Source organism: Lissotriton vulgaris, chromosome 2_1, assembly GCF_964263255.1.
Source record: "Lissotriton vulgaris chromosome 2_1, aLisVul1.2, whole genome shotgun sequence".
NCBI lineage: Eukaryota > Metazoa > Chordata > Amphibia > Caudata > Salamandridae > Lissotriton > Lissotriton vulgaris.
Window position 1 is genome coordinate 852048021 of NC_141687.1, and position 19046 is coordinate 852067066.

The 19046-nt window shown below is 47.3% G+C and overlaps 1 protein-coding gene across 5 annotated transcripts in view; it reads left to right on the forward strand.

The window, feature by feature from the left end:
- The window catches only part of MLPH (melanophilin), a 398235-nt gene that overhangs the window by 265905 nt on the left and 113284 nt on the right, over positions 1-19046 (forward strand). For 3 of the 5 annotated variants that reach the window (XR_015308425.1, XR_015308427.1, XM_086956304.1), the window contains 2 exons: positions 6675-6895; positions 13467-13550. Coding sequence is in view for 1 of the 5 variants with exons in the window: in XM_086956304.1 (XP_086812430.1) it covers positions 6675-6895; positions 13467-13550 (305 nt within the window). In the remaining 4 variants the exon portion in view is untranslated. The remainder of the gene's footprint in view (positions 1-6674; positions 6896-13466; positions 13551-19046) is intronic. The other 2 variants (XR_015308428.1, XR_015308426.1) reach the window with 1 other exon arrangement.

The following is a 19046-nucleotide window of genomic DNA, read 5'->3' on the forward strand; positions in this document are numbered from 1 at the left end:
TGACAGCAATGTATTATGTACAAAAAACAGGTTACACACACTATCTGCAGCTTTCACACCTAGCTAAAAGCATATGGAGATGGGCCATTCCTCAAAACATATATCTCCTTGCGGAACACCTCCCAGGAGCCGGGAGTGAACCTTGCTCTCACAATATTGCGTGTAATTTTACTGTGTTTTTTAAAACTTACCTATTTCACTTCTGCACTCGAACAGCGTCTTCAGCGCTGCAACGTTTCCCATCTCTGCCATCACCGAGGGCGAGGCGCGTCCTCAGACACGCCCACCTCAGCTGGCCACGCCCCCTGAAACTGACTACAAAAGTGTGCGCATTCGATAGCGCGACACAACAGACGAGTCTCCTGAGGCGGAAGCCGGGAGTGAACCTTGCTCTCACAATATTGCGTGTAATTTTACTGTGTTTTTTAAAACTTACCTATTTCACTTCTGCACTCGAACAGCGTCTTCAGCGCTGCAACGTTTCCCATCTCTGCCATCACCGAGGGCGAGGCGCGTCCTCAGACACGCCCACCTCAGCTGGCCACGCCCCCGTGACGCCCCCTCCGTCAGGCATAAAACCATGTGCCTTGCTAGGAAGCGCAGCGGACGGGCGCAGCGGGCGCGCCGTCAGCGCGCCGAAGGCGCGCCTAAGGCAAGCCCGTCTTCGCCCGTCATCGCCAGACCATCGCCACTCGCCACCCCCCCTGGCTCATCCAGGCCCTGTCAGCGCATACGCTACGACGGTAAGGAACTCCTACATTTGAACCCTCACCAAAAATGCTCTAACACCACTGGCAGTCTAGCTCTTACGCATCTCCACTGCAACCACTGCCACTTCTCCACCAATGCACCCACTAGGGTACGGTGTGACCTCCCAAATACTTCAAACCCGCCACTGAGGATACTCCAACTCAACTGCAGATCCCTCGTTAAACATCACCCTGAGGTGAATACGCTTCTTCAGGAGGAAAACCCTGATGTACTGTTTCTATGCGAAACATGGCTCCAAGATGACATTACCTCCATCCCCAATCTAACGCTCCCAGATGAGTTTAACCTGGTCACCATTAACCGCGAATCTCGCGGTGGCGGCATCGCAATTATCTATAAAAAACAGCTGACCTGTTCTTTTATCAAGGAACCTCTCCAAGACTGTGAATGCGCCCAATTTAAAATTAGCGTGACCCCTCAATTTATGTTAACAGGCCTATACATTTATCGCCCTCCAGGCCAGGCCACTAGATTTATTAATGCCCTCCTCGATACGGCCACAGTGCTCACCACTAAATTCGCCAACTTCACCATCTTAGGTGACCTAAACTTGCACTTTGATGCGACTGGCGATAATGTCATCACTAACCTTCTCGTAGACCTCTCGGCACTGCAATTTAACTCCCTAGTCCACACCTCTACCCATATAGCTGGACACACTCTAGATCCGATCTTCTCTAACATACAAGAGGAAGAGGCAGCGGCAGAAACCCCCACCCCAATGGGATGGACGGATCACTATCTTGTTAAACTGAGCGTCCCGGCACCCCAACGTCAAAACAAAACTGAATCCATTCAGCGTCTAAAAAGACCCTGGCACAAACTCTCCCCATTTGCCTTACATGAAACCCTTGGAGAGTTTCAAAACGAAGCCAACCAGGATATAGACGCAACCTATACCTCATTTACCAACTGGATCAGTAACGGCCTCGACTCTCTTATTCCGGCTAAACTGACTAAAGGACGTAATATACCCTCCAACCCATGGTTCGATGACACCCTTAGGGCAATGCGCAAGGAGTGCAAAAAGGCTGAGCGCCTATGGAGGAAGCAATATGATAATCAGGATAAGGCTAGATATCTATCTAGTCTTAAAACCTACCATAAAGCTATTAGATCCTCCCGTGCTTCTTTTTACTCCAACAAAATTAACTCCAATGCGAACCCATCAAAAATCATTTTTAAACTAGTGAAAGAGCTCCAAAACCCTAGGGCGCCCCCTCCAAAAATCTCTTCCCACGAGCAATGTGAGCAGCTCGCAACCTATTTCATTGAAAAAGTCCAGAAAATCTATGCAACCTTTCCACAGATTGCCCCTTTCAATGGAGTTTCTATGTCCACAGCCCCTAACATCTTACCTCTGTCCCAAATTTCTGCCATCACCGCTGCAGATCTGATCAGACTGGGCAAGAAAGTGAAGACTGGTTCCCCAGCCGACCCCATGAGCCCTTCTCATTTCCTGGCCTCGATGGACTTTTTTCTATCCCCCATGCTGAACATCCTCAACCTCTCCTTTTCTACAGGACTTGTACCCATAGCTTGGAAACAAGCATGGGTATCACCAATAATTAAAAAACCTACCCTTGACCCCACCAAGCCTGAAAATTTTCGCCCCATATCCCTTCTCCCCTGGATGTCCAAAATTGCCGAAACCCATGTTAATAACATTCTGTCGAAGCATGTGGAAAGTCATGGAATTCTAGATCCCTCCCAAAATGGCTTCCGTGCAGGCCATAGCACGGAGTCCGCCCTACTGGCCACTACGGAGCATCTCCGGATGATTTTGGATTCCGGTCATAGTGCTGCGCTGATTCTTCTTGATCTCAGTGCGGCCTTTGACACGGTATCCCATGACATCCTTTTGAATCGTCTGGAGATGACCGGTGTGACTGGCCTTGCACTTGCATGGCTCCGTTCCTTTCTTAAGGATAGATCCTTCAAGGTGTCGGCTCCTCCGTACCTTTCTAAACCTCACCCCATCGCTCAAGGTGTTCCCCAGGGTTCAGCGTTGAGCCCCTCCCTCTTTAATCTTTACGTCCAGCCACTCACGGACGTGGCTAGAGAGTGGGGGCTCACGCTTGTCTCGTACGCAGATGATACCCAGCTGGTTGTCACCCTATCGGAAAGCCCGTCCCTCGTGGCATCCAACTTTAGAGAAGGTATGACTGCTGTGGCCCGATGGATGACGGACAACTACCTCCAACTCAACGCCGGGAAAACCGAGGTGCTCCTCCTAGGCCGTAACACCAGCCTTTGGAACGAGCACTGGTGGCCGTCATCCCTAGGCGCCACTCCACTCCCCAAAAACTGTGTCAAAAATCTGGGAGTCTGGGTCGATGCCAACCTTAGCTTCCAGTCCCACACAAAAAAGGTGGCCGCCACCTGTATAGGCCTTTTAAGGAACCTCAGACCCATACTTGGGCTCTTCGATTCCAAGGCCCGCCAGCTTATCGTCCAGGCTACCATCTTATCACGCCTGGACTACGCTAACGTCCTCCTTTTGGGAGCTAATAAAGCGGAAACTGCTAGGTTCCAACGCATACAAAATGCGGCAGCCAGAACGCTGGTTGGCCTCCCACGCAGATGTTCAGCCAGAGCCACCATCCGTAAGCTCCACTGGCTGCCCGTGGATCGCCGAATCAAATTCAAGGCCTTAGTCACGATCTTTAAGATCGTGAAACAAGGAAATCCCCCTCTACTTCGCAGCCTTGCCCAACCTTACGTTCCTGGCCGTGCCTTACGCTCTGCCAACCAACTCCTCTTGACAATCCCAAGGTTTCGACTCTGCCGAACTGGAGGCCGCTCATTTAGTGTCCTTGCCGCCACACTGTGGAACGATCTCCCCCTCAGCATTCGTTCCATCGACTCCCTCCCTGCCTTCCGCAGAGCAATTAAGACTCACCTCTTCCCCGCTCCCTAGTTTTCCCCCCTCCCCCTCTCCCTCTATCCTCAGTCTGCACGTCTGTTCTCAGCGCCGGGACACCCCTTTGCCGGGGTAGCTGTTGCGCTTCACCAAATCCTGAAATAGAAAATAGGAGTACACAATCAGATTGCAGATCTGCTCAGTCATCAAAGACAGCAGATCCACGAATGGGAACTTCATTGTCAAGTTCTGCTTCCATTCTTTCAAATGTGAGGCCACCCAGAAATAGACCTGTTAGCCACACACCAAAACGCAAAATGCCCCAGCTTCACATCCAGGTATCCACACCCATTGTCCAAAGGCAATGCGCTATGGATGAACTGGTCAGGCAAATTTGCTTACGATTTTCCGCATCTCCCACTCATTTCGTTAGTGGTTCGGAAGCTCAAGCAGCATTCCCTCACAATGATCTTGATTGCTCCAACATGTGCTTGATAGCCATGGTTCACAACCCTCTTGGAACTATCAGTAGTTCCTCATCAAAAGCTACACCTCTCACCCAAGCTTCTCACTCAGAACCATGGAGAGATAAGGCATCCAGATCCCAGTCAACTCAACCTTGCGATCTGGCACCTGAAATCTTAGAGTTTGGCTGCCTTAATCTCCCACCAGACTGCATGAACATCATTAAAGAGGCTAGACATCCTACCACTAGAGCTTGCTATGCAGCAAAGTGGAAAAGATTTGTAATTTACTGTACAAATAACAAAATCAACCCACTAGATATTTTAATTGAAAACATCCTCTGTTACCTTTTGCATCCATACCAATGTAACCTAGCGTATACATCCATTAGACTACATCTCGCTGCAATAGCAGCCTATCTCCAAAACAGACAACACTTGTCTTTGTTTCGGGTACCAGCCATCAAGGCATTTATGGAAGGCCTTAAAATAATAATTCCACCTAGAGTTCCACCCTCTCCCATATAGATCTTAAATGTGGTCCTTTCCAGACTCTTTGGTCCCACATTTGAACCTCTGCATAAATGTGAATTACAATTTCTCACCTGGAATGTAGCTTTCCTAGTCGCAATCACTTCTCTCAGAAGAGTCAGTGAACTCCAGGCATTAACCATACAAGAATCATTTCTGCAAATCCATCATAACAAAGTGGTTCTTAGGACTAACCCACAATTTCTACCTAAAGTCGTGTCTGCTTTCCACCTTTATCAGTCTGTAGAACTCCCAGTGTTTTTCTCTCTACCAGACTCATAGCAGAATGACCTCTTCACATGCTAGACATAAAAAGAGCGATACTTTACTACATTGAAAGAACAACATCCTTTGAAAAGACTAAACAACTTTTTGTGGCTTTTTCCCCACCTCATAAAGGCAATCCTATCTCAAAAACAGGGATTTCAAGGTGGATTGTTGAATGCATCCAAATATGCTATGCTAAAGCCAAACGCACATTAAACATTCCCCCTAGCGCTCACTCCACACGTAAACTAAGGGCTTCTATGGCATTCTTAGGGAACATTCCCCTAGATGGCATCTGCAAAGCAGCAACTTGATCTACACCACACACGTTCACAAAACACTATTGTGTAGACGTGCAAGCAAAACAACAAGCTAGTGTGGGCCAGGCTGTATTAAGAACACTCTAACAGATAAATGGAGCCACCGCTAACAGGATAACTGCTGTATAGTCTATGCACAAGTATACGAGCTACAGCTCATATGCCTCGAACGGAAAATGCTACTTACCAGTATGCATCTGATCTTGGCATGTAGAGCTGTAGATTCGTATACGCCCATCTGCCTCCCCGGATACCTCTATCTGTTCCAGTAATATCTTACTTAGATACATTACTCATGGACATCATTTTCTATTTCTTACTTACTCCATCATAACCCTCCATGGCAAAACAATCTGGAGATGGAGTTTTTGCCCATGCGCACTATCATCCTGAGGAGGAGTCACCTACCTTGTGACTACAAAGACTTCTTCCAAGACAAAAACAACGAGCAAACATCCGAGCCCAACACCATATGGCGATCTATGCACAAGTAGACAAATCTACAGCTCTACACATCAAGAACAGATGCATACTGGTAAGTAGCATTTTCCTTGTCTGTGATCCTTTGTCTGAGTCTTATGTTACACACAGGAAAAACAGACGCCTGCAATTGCAAAAGTTATTTTGAAGTGCCCACCCTGTTTTGCTCAAAGGGATTGTGATGCTGATGTCATTGCTCTGTACTTTTGTCTATAGCCATCAGTCACTCAAGCACGGTTTCACTCTCTCGCCTTTTTCCACCTTGGAAAGTGTTTCCAGGAACAACCATTACAAACATGACAAACGTGGCAGGGACCCCATGGCCTTTTATGGTGTTTTAAAGTCAGCATCTGAGCATCTTCTGGGGCTCTTCTTGGATGCACACCTAGTACTGATGACCTTACCTGTATCTTTCTGGAGGTGGAGAGAGAAAGAGAACGACAACCCGCATGACATCACTGAAATGCAGGGAGTAGAAAGGCTACACATTACAGTAAACCATGCTGAAATCCCAATTGGTCATTTAATTCCATCACTGTTCTTCAAGACTGTACATCATTCACACCTACACACACTGATGGGATAACCTATCACGTGCTCTGAGTGAGAGAGGACTGCAGAAGAGAGCAGCAGTTTCCTATTAAAAATAATAACATAGGTAAATTACAAGGGATTCTCAACAAGGGTAATCCAGAAATACTCAAATGGTATTTCTCAGCAGGAAGTGGTGGTCCAACCTGTGACAAAGTCATAAGTACACCTGACAAGCTGCTTCCTTCCACAGACAGGCAGGGCTGGGAATGAGTTAGTTGCTTGTTTCAGTTTGGTCAAGCGTTGAAGGATGTTTATTCCCCAGCTCACTGGTGGTTTGACCTGTTGTTGGAAACATCTAAATATTTCTATATTAATTACATTCTTTCTTTACCTTCTGCCTTCTCTCCACCCTTCTCTTTGTTCTCTTCCACACATCACCGCAAGACACGAACACCAGCCTCGAGCAGCCGCAGGTTGCTCGAACCACTGCCTTGGCAAAGGGTGCCCCCCCCAGCATCGAGCACCGGTCCCCGTACTCTGCAGATATGGACACTTCAGAGGAGGAGACAAAAGGTGCCCCCAGGTTTCCAGTCTATCACCCCCACCACTTCAAACGGAGGAGCAGGACTTCATCTCAAGAGAGTGGTCCCCATTCTGGGGTACAGGTAAGATTTGAGGTTCAGGCTATTGCCTGATCATATTAAGGATGCTGACTTGCTAGAAGCGTTACAAATAAATAGAGACCTGGTCCCGAATTCATCAGGCTGCTCTTTATTTTTTGGCAGACTTCGTGCCTCGATTAATTAATTCTGCAATTGGTCATATAACTACTTTCATATAAGTTTCTAAGAGTTACGTTTTAAGGCATGTCAAATTCTAAAAAACACCAAGATACAAATTTCCAAACAAAATCAAGTCATAAGCAATGAATTTTAAACATTCAATACTGTGACATACATCAAAATCAGTTATAATTAGTTATAAATCATTAACATCATTAGATACATAAGTACACCAGAGTTTTAACATAAATAGTCCTATTTGTGATTCATTCATAAGTTTTTAGGACCATTCCCTTGCTAGGCTATTCGTTCTCTTGCTTAAACTGGGTCTGCTCAATATAGACAGTGCTGAATAATATGCCTTTAGTGGGTATATGGAATTAATTCCATGAAGATGCCGACGCGTTTCCAAACCTGTTCTATATTTCAGGGTTTTTCTTCAGTACTGGGTACCTAACGATAAACCCAGTTTACCTGGATGATCTATTTAGTGTCACCTCTTATTTTCTCTTAATTTGTTATAGTTTCGCTCTGCAGCGATAGCATTACCTTCATGTATTCCAAATTGTCTCTTTCGGCTGAGTTTTTTTTGTCAACTATCTATGTTACGTCTTCTGATCTGCAGGGGAGGGAAGAGACAAGGGGACTGTCACTTGTCACACTGTTTTATTAAAACATTCTCCTGAACGCAGTGTTGGTAAGTAATATACTTACTGCGGCTGAAGTTGTGTAAACGTGTTCTCTCACGCCTTTGCCTACATAGCTTTTTCACCTCGTCGGTGCCTGTTTACGAGTCTCTGAAACAATCGTTAATATTAAATGTCAAATTCTTGGTTTCATGTGATGGCTCTGGAGATGGGTAAAATATAATTTGCGGCTTACTTGCGCGTTATATGTAGGAGCTCCTCGGTGTCACGTTTGTTGTGCTTACTGCACGGACACGGTGCGGCTGTGTATTGTATTGTATTGTATGTCGTTTTTATAAAGCGCGTGGTTACCAGAAGGCATCCCAGCGCTGAAAAATTGAGAGATATTCTGAGGGAGGAGGGAAGGACAGAGGATCAATTGGGAAAGAGGAAGGTTTTTAGTGTTTTTTGGAAGAGGAGGTGGCCGAGTTCAGCGCGTAATTGCAGTGGGAGGGAGTTCCAATGTGAGGCCGCCTTCACCAAGAAGCGGCGGCCTCCGGTGCGAGCTTTCTTAATTCTTCCGCGAGTGTTTGTTTGTCTATAAAGTTAAAAAAAAACGGGCTGTAACTATTGGCCTAAATGTTGTCTTAACCTCTTGTGGTAAAACAGAGCTACAAGCAGCAGCTGTGAACCAGGGTACGTAGAGATACATGGAAATGCCCTGGTACAGCGTTGTAACCATGAGTGCCTTCTTCTATGGGTTCAGGTGGAAGTCGTGCAATTGCTTGTTGTGTTTAATGGTTGTTGGCAATTGAAGTTGGCATTTGACTTAGATGTGGCAGTTTGCTCCAGGAAACCCTCACCATCTTGAAGAGGCAGAAAAGTGCACAGTTCATTGGGGATGCAAAGTGCTGCCCTCTGACGTAGAGGCCTTAGCTCTGCACAAGTCCTCAGTTGCGTCCAATGGGTCACTAGCCTCCAAATGTGTCTAAAGTCTAGAGAAAGATTGGGTGTGTTTTGTTCGGACCCATTATTAGTCAGCTCACTTACAGTGTACCATAAAGATTGTGCCCCTCACCTTGCTATTCATTATTTATGTACAACAGTTGCACCAGCTGCAGGTGTTGAACCGTTGATATCAACTACAGCAATGTGGGTATAATTGCTCACACCTATACCAGCCACACTAAAGTAGTGTTCTAACTGCCTCAACTACCTGTCAGTTTTTTCAGATTGCCTGGTCTACTTTTTATGGAACCTAAATCTGTATAAATTACAATTGTCTCAGCTTAAGGAAGTCGAACACAGAGTTCCTGTTCTTCAGAAAAAGGAAAACACCTTAGAAGCACCTTCTGACCCCACCCCCTTATGTTTCTGGAGAAATAAATAAATACTAGTGTAGCCTCTTCGATCTGTAACATTCAGATGCTAAGCCGATTCCACCATTTTGTGTCTAGGAACACCATAGTCCTGTACACAAGAAGTAGAAGATTAAGGCGGTGGTCACGTCATCATTGAGCACAGTCACTGTACCTATTAGCCCTGTCCGGATAGAGGCATGCAGCAGCCTTGATGAAGATGATGATGATGATGATGATGATCATACAGTGCTATTAAACATGAAGATGCGGTTGTGATTCGTACGTGCATACGTTGATCCTATAACACACAGACAGGGGCTGGCTTCTTGCCTGCGTCACATGGTATGTCACTCCTTGAAGCTCTGAAGATGCTATTCTTGTCCCCTGGGTCCCTGAGTCACTCAGTGTGTTTGATTTTCTCTAAGGTGGGTAGCCACTGCCTTTTTGTTTCATCTCACCATGTCCGCCTCGGCCAATGTCCACATCTCATAATTGCGAATGACTTCATTGATTTCCTCCTGCCTGCCAGGATGGCGCAGAGCAGAAAATGCCGCTTCTAATTCGAACGGCTAATTAAGAACTTGATATGTGTGAAGTGGCCATTTTATATTAACTTTGCAATGTTTGTTGTATTCTTTGGGGTGGACGTGTCCACTCGATGCTGAGAGGATGTGAACATCCTAATTAGCTAACATTGAGACAATGGAGAAGAGCAGGACGGGCTTGAGTGCGAAAGCCTGCCTGCTGCCGCAGGCGCGGGGTATTGAGTGATCAGCAGAGATGGTGAGACCAGAGCTTTTATTCTCTTTCCTTTCATTAACTAGAGTTTTCAAGGAGGTGAAAGGAAACAGCCATTGACAGAAAGCCTCATTGAAGCAAGCGCTAAGCAGATTCAGCTACAGTTCTCTGCCAAGGAGCCCCCATGTCGACTTCGAATAGAGTTAGGCAAGATGTAATCTAAAGCAACCATACAGTTTTATAGTTCTAGTAAATGTAACCCATTTCATCTGAATGTACAGACTGCACTTGAGCCGCTGCAGTCACATATGAAGTGCTCATAAGAAGTGTCAGTTTCCTTCATGTCAGCAGGACCCCATGTTTCCAGTCAAGACATTACATTTGGTGATCTAATTTATACTTAGATATATATTTTTGGGTTGCTACCACTGGAACAATTGGACTAACATACTCAATAAAATTAATACTAGTCTTCAAACATGAAGCAGTAACTCTGTCATAGAGAACCACCTGCTTCTCACGTGTGCAGGTGTTTCTTACATGAAAGCCTCCCTGTGAGATAAAAGATAAGACTCCTCCACTATGGCTTCTTATATTTTATGTTAACACCTTTTGTCATCGGGAATATCATTCAAGGATCCCCATTTTGAGTCATTTACTGAAAGATGGGTAAACAAGCTGTACATCTGGGGTCGACATGTTTCATCCGTTAGAATCGCCCATGTGGGTCAGTCGGCTTTCTTCAGGACCTTATTTTTGCACTGATCCTTAGAAGTGTAACTGGCCTTTATAGCCATGTATATCCGTTTTTAAAAAAGGTTTTAAGAAAGGCATGTGCACAAATCATACAGACCAGTATTTTGAACTTTTTGCTTTTGGCGTTGGTCTGAGTTGGCCTATTTAATCAATAAGGCTTCACGGGTTAATCTAGGGGGTGGAGGATGCTCCTTATAGTCACACTTTTGTCAAAGGCCAGCGCCCCAGTCTATTTGGCTCCCTGCACCTCAAATTCATAGGGTCACTACTCCCCTATGACATTGCACTGTTTTTAACGTTGCCAATGGACCAACCTATAAAAAATGTGTAGGATCCGGCAACCAATTTTAATTTGTTTTCACAATCCTTAAAACCACATAGCCAAGGAACTCCGCTTACAAATGTGTTGAGCCCGTCCCCCCAAACTGGGTGAGCGGGACGAGGGTCCGATGATGAAGCAAGCCATTGGTGGTACCTGTGGGTGAGGACCGTAAAATATATCCCACAAGGGCACAGTGATTTTTTCTGATTTACCAGGGTGAACAATCCTACATCCGAGTGAAGCAGTGTCAACGCAACAGTCTGTCATGTGGATAGTAATAGGATCCAACAAAATAAGATAACCCTCCTCAAGTATTGTTTTGCAAATTAGGCACTGGGAACCCCATATACTATCTCATGTATCTACACACCTAGCTTAGGTGTGTAGGTATTTCCATTTCAGACACTGCTACTTACTAAATCCAGCACATTGGTGCTGCAGTTTCAGGAAGTAATTGAGGACTCTATAATGGTAGGCCACAAACCAAGAGAGGGCAAGCTACAGACCTATAAGGCACCTAAAAGATGGTGAGTCAAGTGTTCCTCGTCTAACTAAGTACCATCAGGCAGAGTAACTTCGGTTCCTAGTCGAATCGGAAAGACCTGAATCTAAGAAACAATGGTGCCAAATAGATCACATAGATAGACATTAGACCAACTTAATAAATATATTTGATCTATAAAAGAGTAATTCAAACATAAACACCGAATAATGAGCCTGAACAGGAGTCCAAAAGCCTGCATGTAGATCCCTTACCACGTAATGGAGAAAAGGTCAAAGAACTTTAGTCAAGCCCCTGAGCTGAAGTGTGGGCCAGGACATACTGCTTAACCAAAATCACCCCAAAACTGAAGTTGCCCATGGCTACAGAACTGGGTTTGCAGCATCCACAACCTGACAATTTGTCAGTGTTGAGGTGCAGCAACAAATGACCGGATGTCAATATAAAATCTAACTCCATGAGGCAATATTTTTTTAGATAACATTTTCGACACAATATTTATGGCAGACCATATTTTATCAATGACATTCTGACATATGCTCCTCGTAACTGAGAAAATTGTTACCAACACTGCTACCATAAATACTGCCATTCAAAATAACATCATCCATACATTTCGAAGGCTTCATTAATGTTACAGTATAGAGCTTTATTCACTGGTAATATAAGCGTAGGACTATCCCATTTCTATTTTTAGGTCTGGCCTAGAGATACATTTAGAGCCTCGGTACCTCATGTATCAAAAAGTTAATCAAAAACATACAAATCAACATACAAAGAGGAGCGTTGGGTCTTCTCAACTGTCATTGCTCTTTTAAACTGTCATTCATATTTTGCTCCTGCCCACCACCGCACACAGCAGGGGGAATGGGTTCATCCAGTTCAACCATTGATTTCAAGTACTACGAGTGACAACGTTTTGCATAGTCTTCGTGCACATTGACCTTAAAAGAAGTACAATTTAGTGCCAGAGGTGGTGAACCCATATTTTAAGTTGTCATTGCTTTTTTGTGTCTAGCCTTTATCCTTTTCTATTTCTTTCTTAGTTATACTTGTGGGTTTAAACTATTTTTAAGGTTACAGTAATTCAAAGTCAATACTATCTTTTCCTTGCACCAGTACTATATTTGCCTGTGAAATGCAATAAGAGTAAACTTTGTATACCTGTTCTAAATACATCTGCTGCTTGTTAGGAAGCTCCCATTAAAATAATATGCAATGGTTATTTATTTTTTATATACATTTTTATTGCAAGTATATGGTTCAAACCTTTAGCCATGTTTTCTTTTTTTCTTCATTTTATCACTGTGGTATTTTCTTACCATGACAAAGAAATAAAATAACCATGGCACCAGCTTGCCAAGGTAAGACCTGTTGGCTTTGCCAAGACTTGTAGGAAATGAAAGCGAACCAGGCGGAACATCTCGTGTCAGAGTCCTTGTGCAGTGTTTCTGTCTTTTCTAAAGGTGTTTCATGCACAGCCTTAAAGTGCATCACTGCAGACAGCCCATGTCTCCTTGAACCCTAGTGGCCCACTCACAGTGATAGGCTCCACAATACTGATGTTAACAGAAACTCCCCCACAAATTGACACCAGCACATCAACATGGCCTGAAGAGACATTCCAATTACCCCATATCTCCCTAATATGGGAAGAATTGCCCCCAAAACCGTTGAGCAGTTAAACATATTGTGACTGGACAATGTCTTTGGGGTTGAATAAATGCCAAATTATTGATAACCTTTTATGGTAATTTATGTCCCTAAAACCGGTTTCCACACTTGGGCTGTCACTCGGTGTTGCCTTCGCTCGTGAATTACAGCTTCTGTCCTCTTTTTTAGGGGCGTTCGGCATTCTCTCCTACTGTGTAATGGGTCTCACTGTTTCCCTGAATTCCATAAATTAACCTAATCCGTGAATTTTTCAGCACACCATCTCTGCTCTTTTTATATTTCCTCCTTTCTGTTGTAAAAAACATACAACACAATCTTGCACCACTCCCTAGAGTGCTAATGTGGGTGTCTGTGATTGTGGTCTGAGGAGGTGACGGTGCTCCTGCATGCAGTGAGGGTTTCGCTGGGGTGCAGGTGTGGGTCTATGTTGGTGATTTGGGTCCTGTATTCCTACTTTCTCTGCCCTCTGTCGTAGATGTCCGAGCTGAACAGGCGCATGTTTGCCATCGAGCGGATGCTGAACCGCCTGGAGGAGAAGATTGCCGGGCACTCGGACGAGGTAACGCCCGCTACTCAGCACTCTCTTGCTTGCTTGCCGCAAGGCCCTTCCCACTGCTCGGCGCTCTCTTGCTTGCTTGCATTAAGGCCCTGCCCACTGCTCAGCGCTCTCTTGCTTGCTCGCCTTAAGGCCCTGCCCACTGCTCGGCACTCTCTTGCTTGCCTTAAGAACCTGTCATTGCCGCTATTTCTCCCTGCACGTGCACCTGGCACTCACCTAACTGTTTCTTTTATTAAGGTACTGAGCTATACTGAGCTGGTACAGGACAACTAGACCGCTACCTTTAGCACACTGAGATAGCTAAGTGAGTTAATGCAGCTGCTGAAAAGCTACGTGCCAAGTTCAAGTCACGGTTTACAAATTCAGCATAGCGGATGCGGCCTTTCAATTCCTTGCGGTGTCAGTGAATGAATTCAACAATACATAGCAGATGCTCTTTATAACACCGGGGAACTACAAGAAGTTGGTGACCATTACTACACTAATGATAAGAAAACTTTTTTTTAACTTAGGGCATATATTATACAGTGCAATGCATCTATTTTTGAAAACAACATAAGCCTTCTTTCAAAATTTAGAAATTATTCTGCATGTCTTTGGTTAATGGGGTAAGTCAGGGGCAAGAGTGGCTGTCTCTTCTCCTGGAGGAACTGTTACTTCTGAAGCCAAGCATTTGCAATGCAATAGATCTTGTGTTTACGAGAGTTTAAGCTATTGGCATTGTAAATGACAATTCCTTTTATTTATGTGTTGTTTTTAAAACAGATAAATTGCCATTTACAATGCCCATAGTAATGACACAAGCCAATGAAAAATATGGGAGAAGAGTGGCCAGAGCTCCAAGTCCCTACCTGAATACAGCACGCTTCACAACCCATGCGCTGCCCAGGCTCCATCTAAAAAATGGGCTTGCAGGAGCTTCGTTTACATCTCAAGCATCCTGTGCCTTGTTTACATGGCCAGTGTGCAGGGAGGGCGGAGATGTAGTGGTCAGTCACTGCTGGAAGACCCTCACAGCCAAAGGGAAATGCATGGAAGAAAGGCTTTCTTTTCCACTCTCAGTAAAGGTTGCTTTACAAACAGTACACACCTGCGACTCACATACACTCTTGTCCCAGAACAGCGAGGAACCTTTCCTTAATCTAGTGAACTGTTGGTTCTAAACCTCGTCTCCAACACTCCAAGACATAGGATCAGTGGCGGACGGATACGTTTTGGAGGATGGGGGTGGATGGGACACACACACGCACACATACAGATAACACTCACAGCCATGCATTCACACACGTGTACACACACAAACACATCCATTCACAACACTGTGTACCAAACATTCATACATACATGGACGCACCAAACCTTATATTAAAAGTAAACACACACTTACCTGCAGCCAGCTCTGCCTCAGAGGTTCCAAGAGGTTTAGGACTGCTGCCTTCCCTCATTGACTGAACTAAGGTCAACCAATGACGGAAGGCAGCAGTCGCATCGTCATAACAGAGTAGGATGGGGTCAGTCCTACCTGGCCGCCACCTCCTACCTGGCCGCCAAGACCTGGAACTCCCTCCCTCCCGACCTGCGCCTGACCCAAGACCACCTCTCCTTCAGGAAGAAGCTGAAGACCTGGCTGTTCGAGCAGTAGCGCCCCCCCCCCCCCAGCGCCTTGAGACCCTACGGGTATGTAGCGCGCTTTATAAGTGTCACTGATTGATTGATTGAGTGAGACTGCTGACCCCACCCCACTCTGGGATGAAGAGTCACTGATCGACACTCGACCCCGGGTACCTCAGGGCTTAAAACTGAAGCGTCCATGTGTGAGGCAATCAGTGACGCTACCCCTTGTCCCTGAGGGGAGGGCCTTAGGGAACTTTGCTGAGCTGAGGTCGTCACGCCCACAGGAGCTGTGAATTCCTCAGCCCAGCAAAGTTCAGCTCTGGCAGCCAGGAGTCTGCACATTTAGCGCATTTCTAGCTCCTGGCTGCCTAACCTGAAAATGAACAGTGTCTATCGGGCTGGCCATGGTTAAGACTAACAGACACTGTTCATGAGGGCCAAAAGGTGGAGGGACTTGACCCTTCAGCCCCAATGGACTATCCACAGCTGCCTATGATGCAAAGCCAGTGCGCGTACTCACTTATGTCCGCAGAACATTCTGTAGGCCCCTCCACATATCACAATAAGTTATTTTTATGGGGTAGGTAAAACTTGACAATAAATCAAAGACTAACTTTTTCAAGGGGAATCACATTAGCACTACGATGCAACAAAATAGATATGTTTTTTTGCAGGACCAATCTCTCCCAGTGGCATCAAAGACAAAGCTGTGCCCTGTGTTTATTGGGATGTTCTGCAAAGGTTCGAATAGCAGGCAAGTACTGTCAGAAAATTCACCACAGGTATTCCGTAATCCTAAGCACTAGAGCAGTATCTGTAGGTGTGTTTATTCTACGCAGTAGTGGCCTGGTGCTCCCGCATGCAGGTGGGACAGATGTGGGAACACCAGACCCGATTATACCACCCTGAAAAGCTGGGCAGTAAACTTGCGTGGTTGGGGCAGGGAAGACGGGTACAAGCACAGACTGCCCCGAGCTGCCTTCCTAAGTCATAGGGGAACATGGATGGCTTCCACCTGTCTGATTCCTGCCTCCCCTGTCCTAGATTACTTTCTAACACCCCATGCCCCGCCCACAATGTCTTCCTGCCTGGGGCACAGCTACCATTGGTGCAGCAGGTTAAGTGGCACCAGGGCCCGGAGCCCTCAGGGGCCAATTGGACTCTGATTATTTCTGTATATACTACCCCAACAGCAGTCAAATGGTCACTTTCCTTGCTTGCACAAGGGCCCATGGCATCCTTGCTAGCTCCTAGCTTACTACAGTCTCAGAAGGAATATATATCTTTACTTCGAAGGCCTTTACAACGCGGTTGTTACAAACTACGCTGTGACAACCCGAACTATTACATCGCATGTTTATCGCCTGCTACCAAGCCACGCCGAAACACTCCCACGGACCCTTTACCTGCCATGCCTGCAAATTCACCTGCCTCCAAACCCGCACCGCACCCGCCAAACCAAGCACCAGCAACAACCACCTCAAGTGCATCTTGCTCACCACCCGCTCCGGCACAGACACGCCATCGAACTCTGGAACCTCCTCGACACAACGTCACCAGACGTCGCCTTCCTCACGGAAACCTGGATTAACGCCTCCTCAGCGCCCGACATTGCCATAGCCATCCCGGACGGATACAAGATCACCCGGAGGGATCGCGTCAACCAGACCGGAGGAGGCATCGCCATCGTCCACAGAAACACCATCCGAATTACAACCAACTCCGACGACACCTTCACCGCCGCCAAGCACCTTCACTTCCAGATTCACACCGACCCCAAAACCACCCTCAGAGGCACCCTCATCGACAGACCCCCGGGACCACACACACAATTCAGCGAAGCCGTCGCAGACTTCATCAGCCCGCACGCCCTCACCTCCTCTGACTACATCCTCCTAGGGGACCTCAACTTCCACCTGGAGAACAACAAGGACTGCAACACCACCGTCCTGCTGGACAACCTCGCCAACCTCGGACTCAAGCAACTGGTGAACACCCCCACCCACTACGCCGGGCACACGCTTGACCCCATCTCCTCCTCCAGCAAACACATCTCCTTCGGCCACTCCACCGGACTTCATTGGACTGATCACAGCTGCGTCAACTTCAGCTTCAGGAGAACCATGACCCACCACCACCCGCAACAAGTTCCCCGCAGGAGCTGGAGCAAGATCACCGACGACCAGCTCACCACCTCCCTCAGCCAGAACCCCCCCACCAGCTCAACGGACCCCAAAAAAGCAGCCCGCATCTTCACTCAGTGGCTCACCAACTGCGCCAACGACCTCGCACCACTGAAGAACCCTCCCAACAGACCCGGCAGCAAGGAAGCCTCATGGTTCACCGACGAACTCAAAACATCCAAGAAACACTGCCGCACCCTTGAAAAAGCCTGGCGCCACGACCAGACTACAGAAAACATGACTGCCCTCAAGAACGCCACCCGCACACTCCACCAGCTGATCCGCACCACCAAAAGGACAACATTCAAAGAACGACTGGACAACAACACCCACAACAGCAAGGAACTCTTCAGCATCGTTAAAGAGCTCTCCAACCCCAGCGCCGGAAAACAACAACATCACTCCCTCACAAGACCTCTGCGACTCACTTGCCTTCTTCTTCCACTGCAAGATCGCCGACATACACAACAGCTTTGGCGTACCAACCACGCACCTAACCACCGAACCAACGCCCCCCACCACCACCCTCTGCACCTGGACCCCGGTCAGCACCGAAGACACCACCCTTACGATGAACACCATCCACTCCGGATCCCCAACCGACCTCTGCCCCCACCACGTCTTCAACAAGGCCGACTCCATCATCGCACCTCAACTCCGGGACATCATCAACATCTCCTTCAACACCGCCACCTTCCCGGAGAGCTGGAAGCATGCCGAGCTCAGCGCCCTCCTGAAGAAACCGACAGCGGACCCCACCGACCTCAAGAACTTCCGCCCCATCTCGCTCCTCCCTTTTCCTGCCAAAGTCATCGATAAAACCGTCAACAAGCAGCTCGCCGCTATCCTCGAGACGAACGGATCCCTCGACCCCTCACAGTCCGGTTTCCGAGCCAACCACAGCACTGAGACCGCCCTCATCGCAGCCACCGACGACATCAGATCCCTGCTCGACAACGGGCAAACAGCTGCCCTCATCCTCCTGGACCTCTCTGCAGCGTTCGACACTGTCTGCCACCGCACCCTAATACAGCGCCTCAGCAACATCGGAATCCAAGAGAAGGCACTGGAGTGGATCATCTCGTTCCTCGCCGTAAGAACCCAGAGAGTCCGCCTCCCCCCCATTCAGATCCGAGGCCTCCGAAGTCATCTGTGGCGTACCACAAGGATCCTCACTCAGCCCCACCCTCTTCAACGTCTACATGAGCCCCCTCGCAGCCATTGCACACAAACACAACCTTAACATCATCTCCTACGCCGACGACACCCAGCTGATCCTCTCCCTCACCAACGACCCCGCCACCACCAGAGCCACCCTACACGAAGGAATGAAAGACGTCGCCGAGTGGATGAAGAACAGCCGCCTGAAACTGAACTCAGACAAGACGGAAGTCCTCATCCTGGGATCAGCCCCCTCCGCCTGGGACGACTCCTGGTGGCCCCCTGCCCTGGGCACCAGCCCCAAGCCAACGGACCACGCACGAAACCTGGGCTTCATCCTGGACTCCTCCCTCTCGATGACCAGACAAGTCAACGCCTTCTCGTCATCCTGCTTCAACACCCTGCGCATGCTCCGTAAGATCTTCCGATGGATCCCCACCGAAACCAGGAAGACGGTCACCAAGGCACTCGTCACCTGCCGACTGGACTACGGGAAAACCCTCTACGCGGGAACCACTGCCAAACTACAGAAAAGACT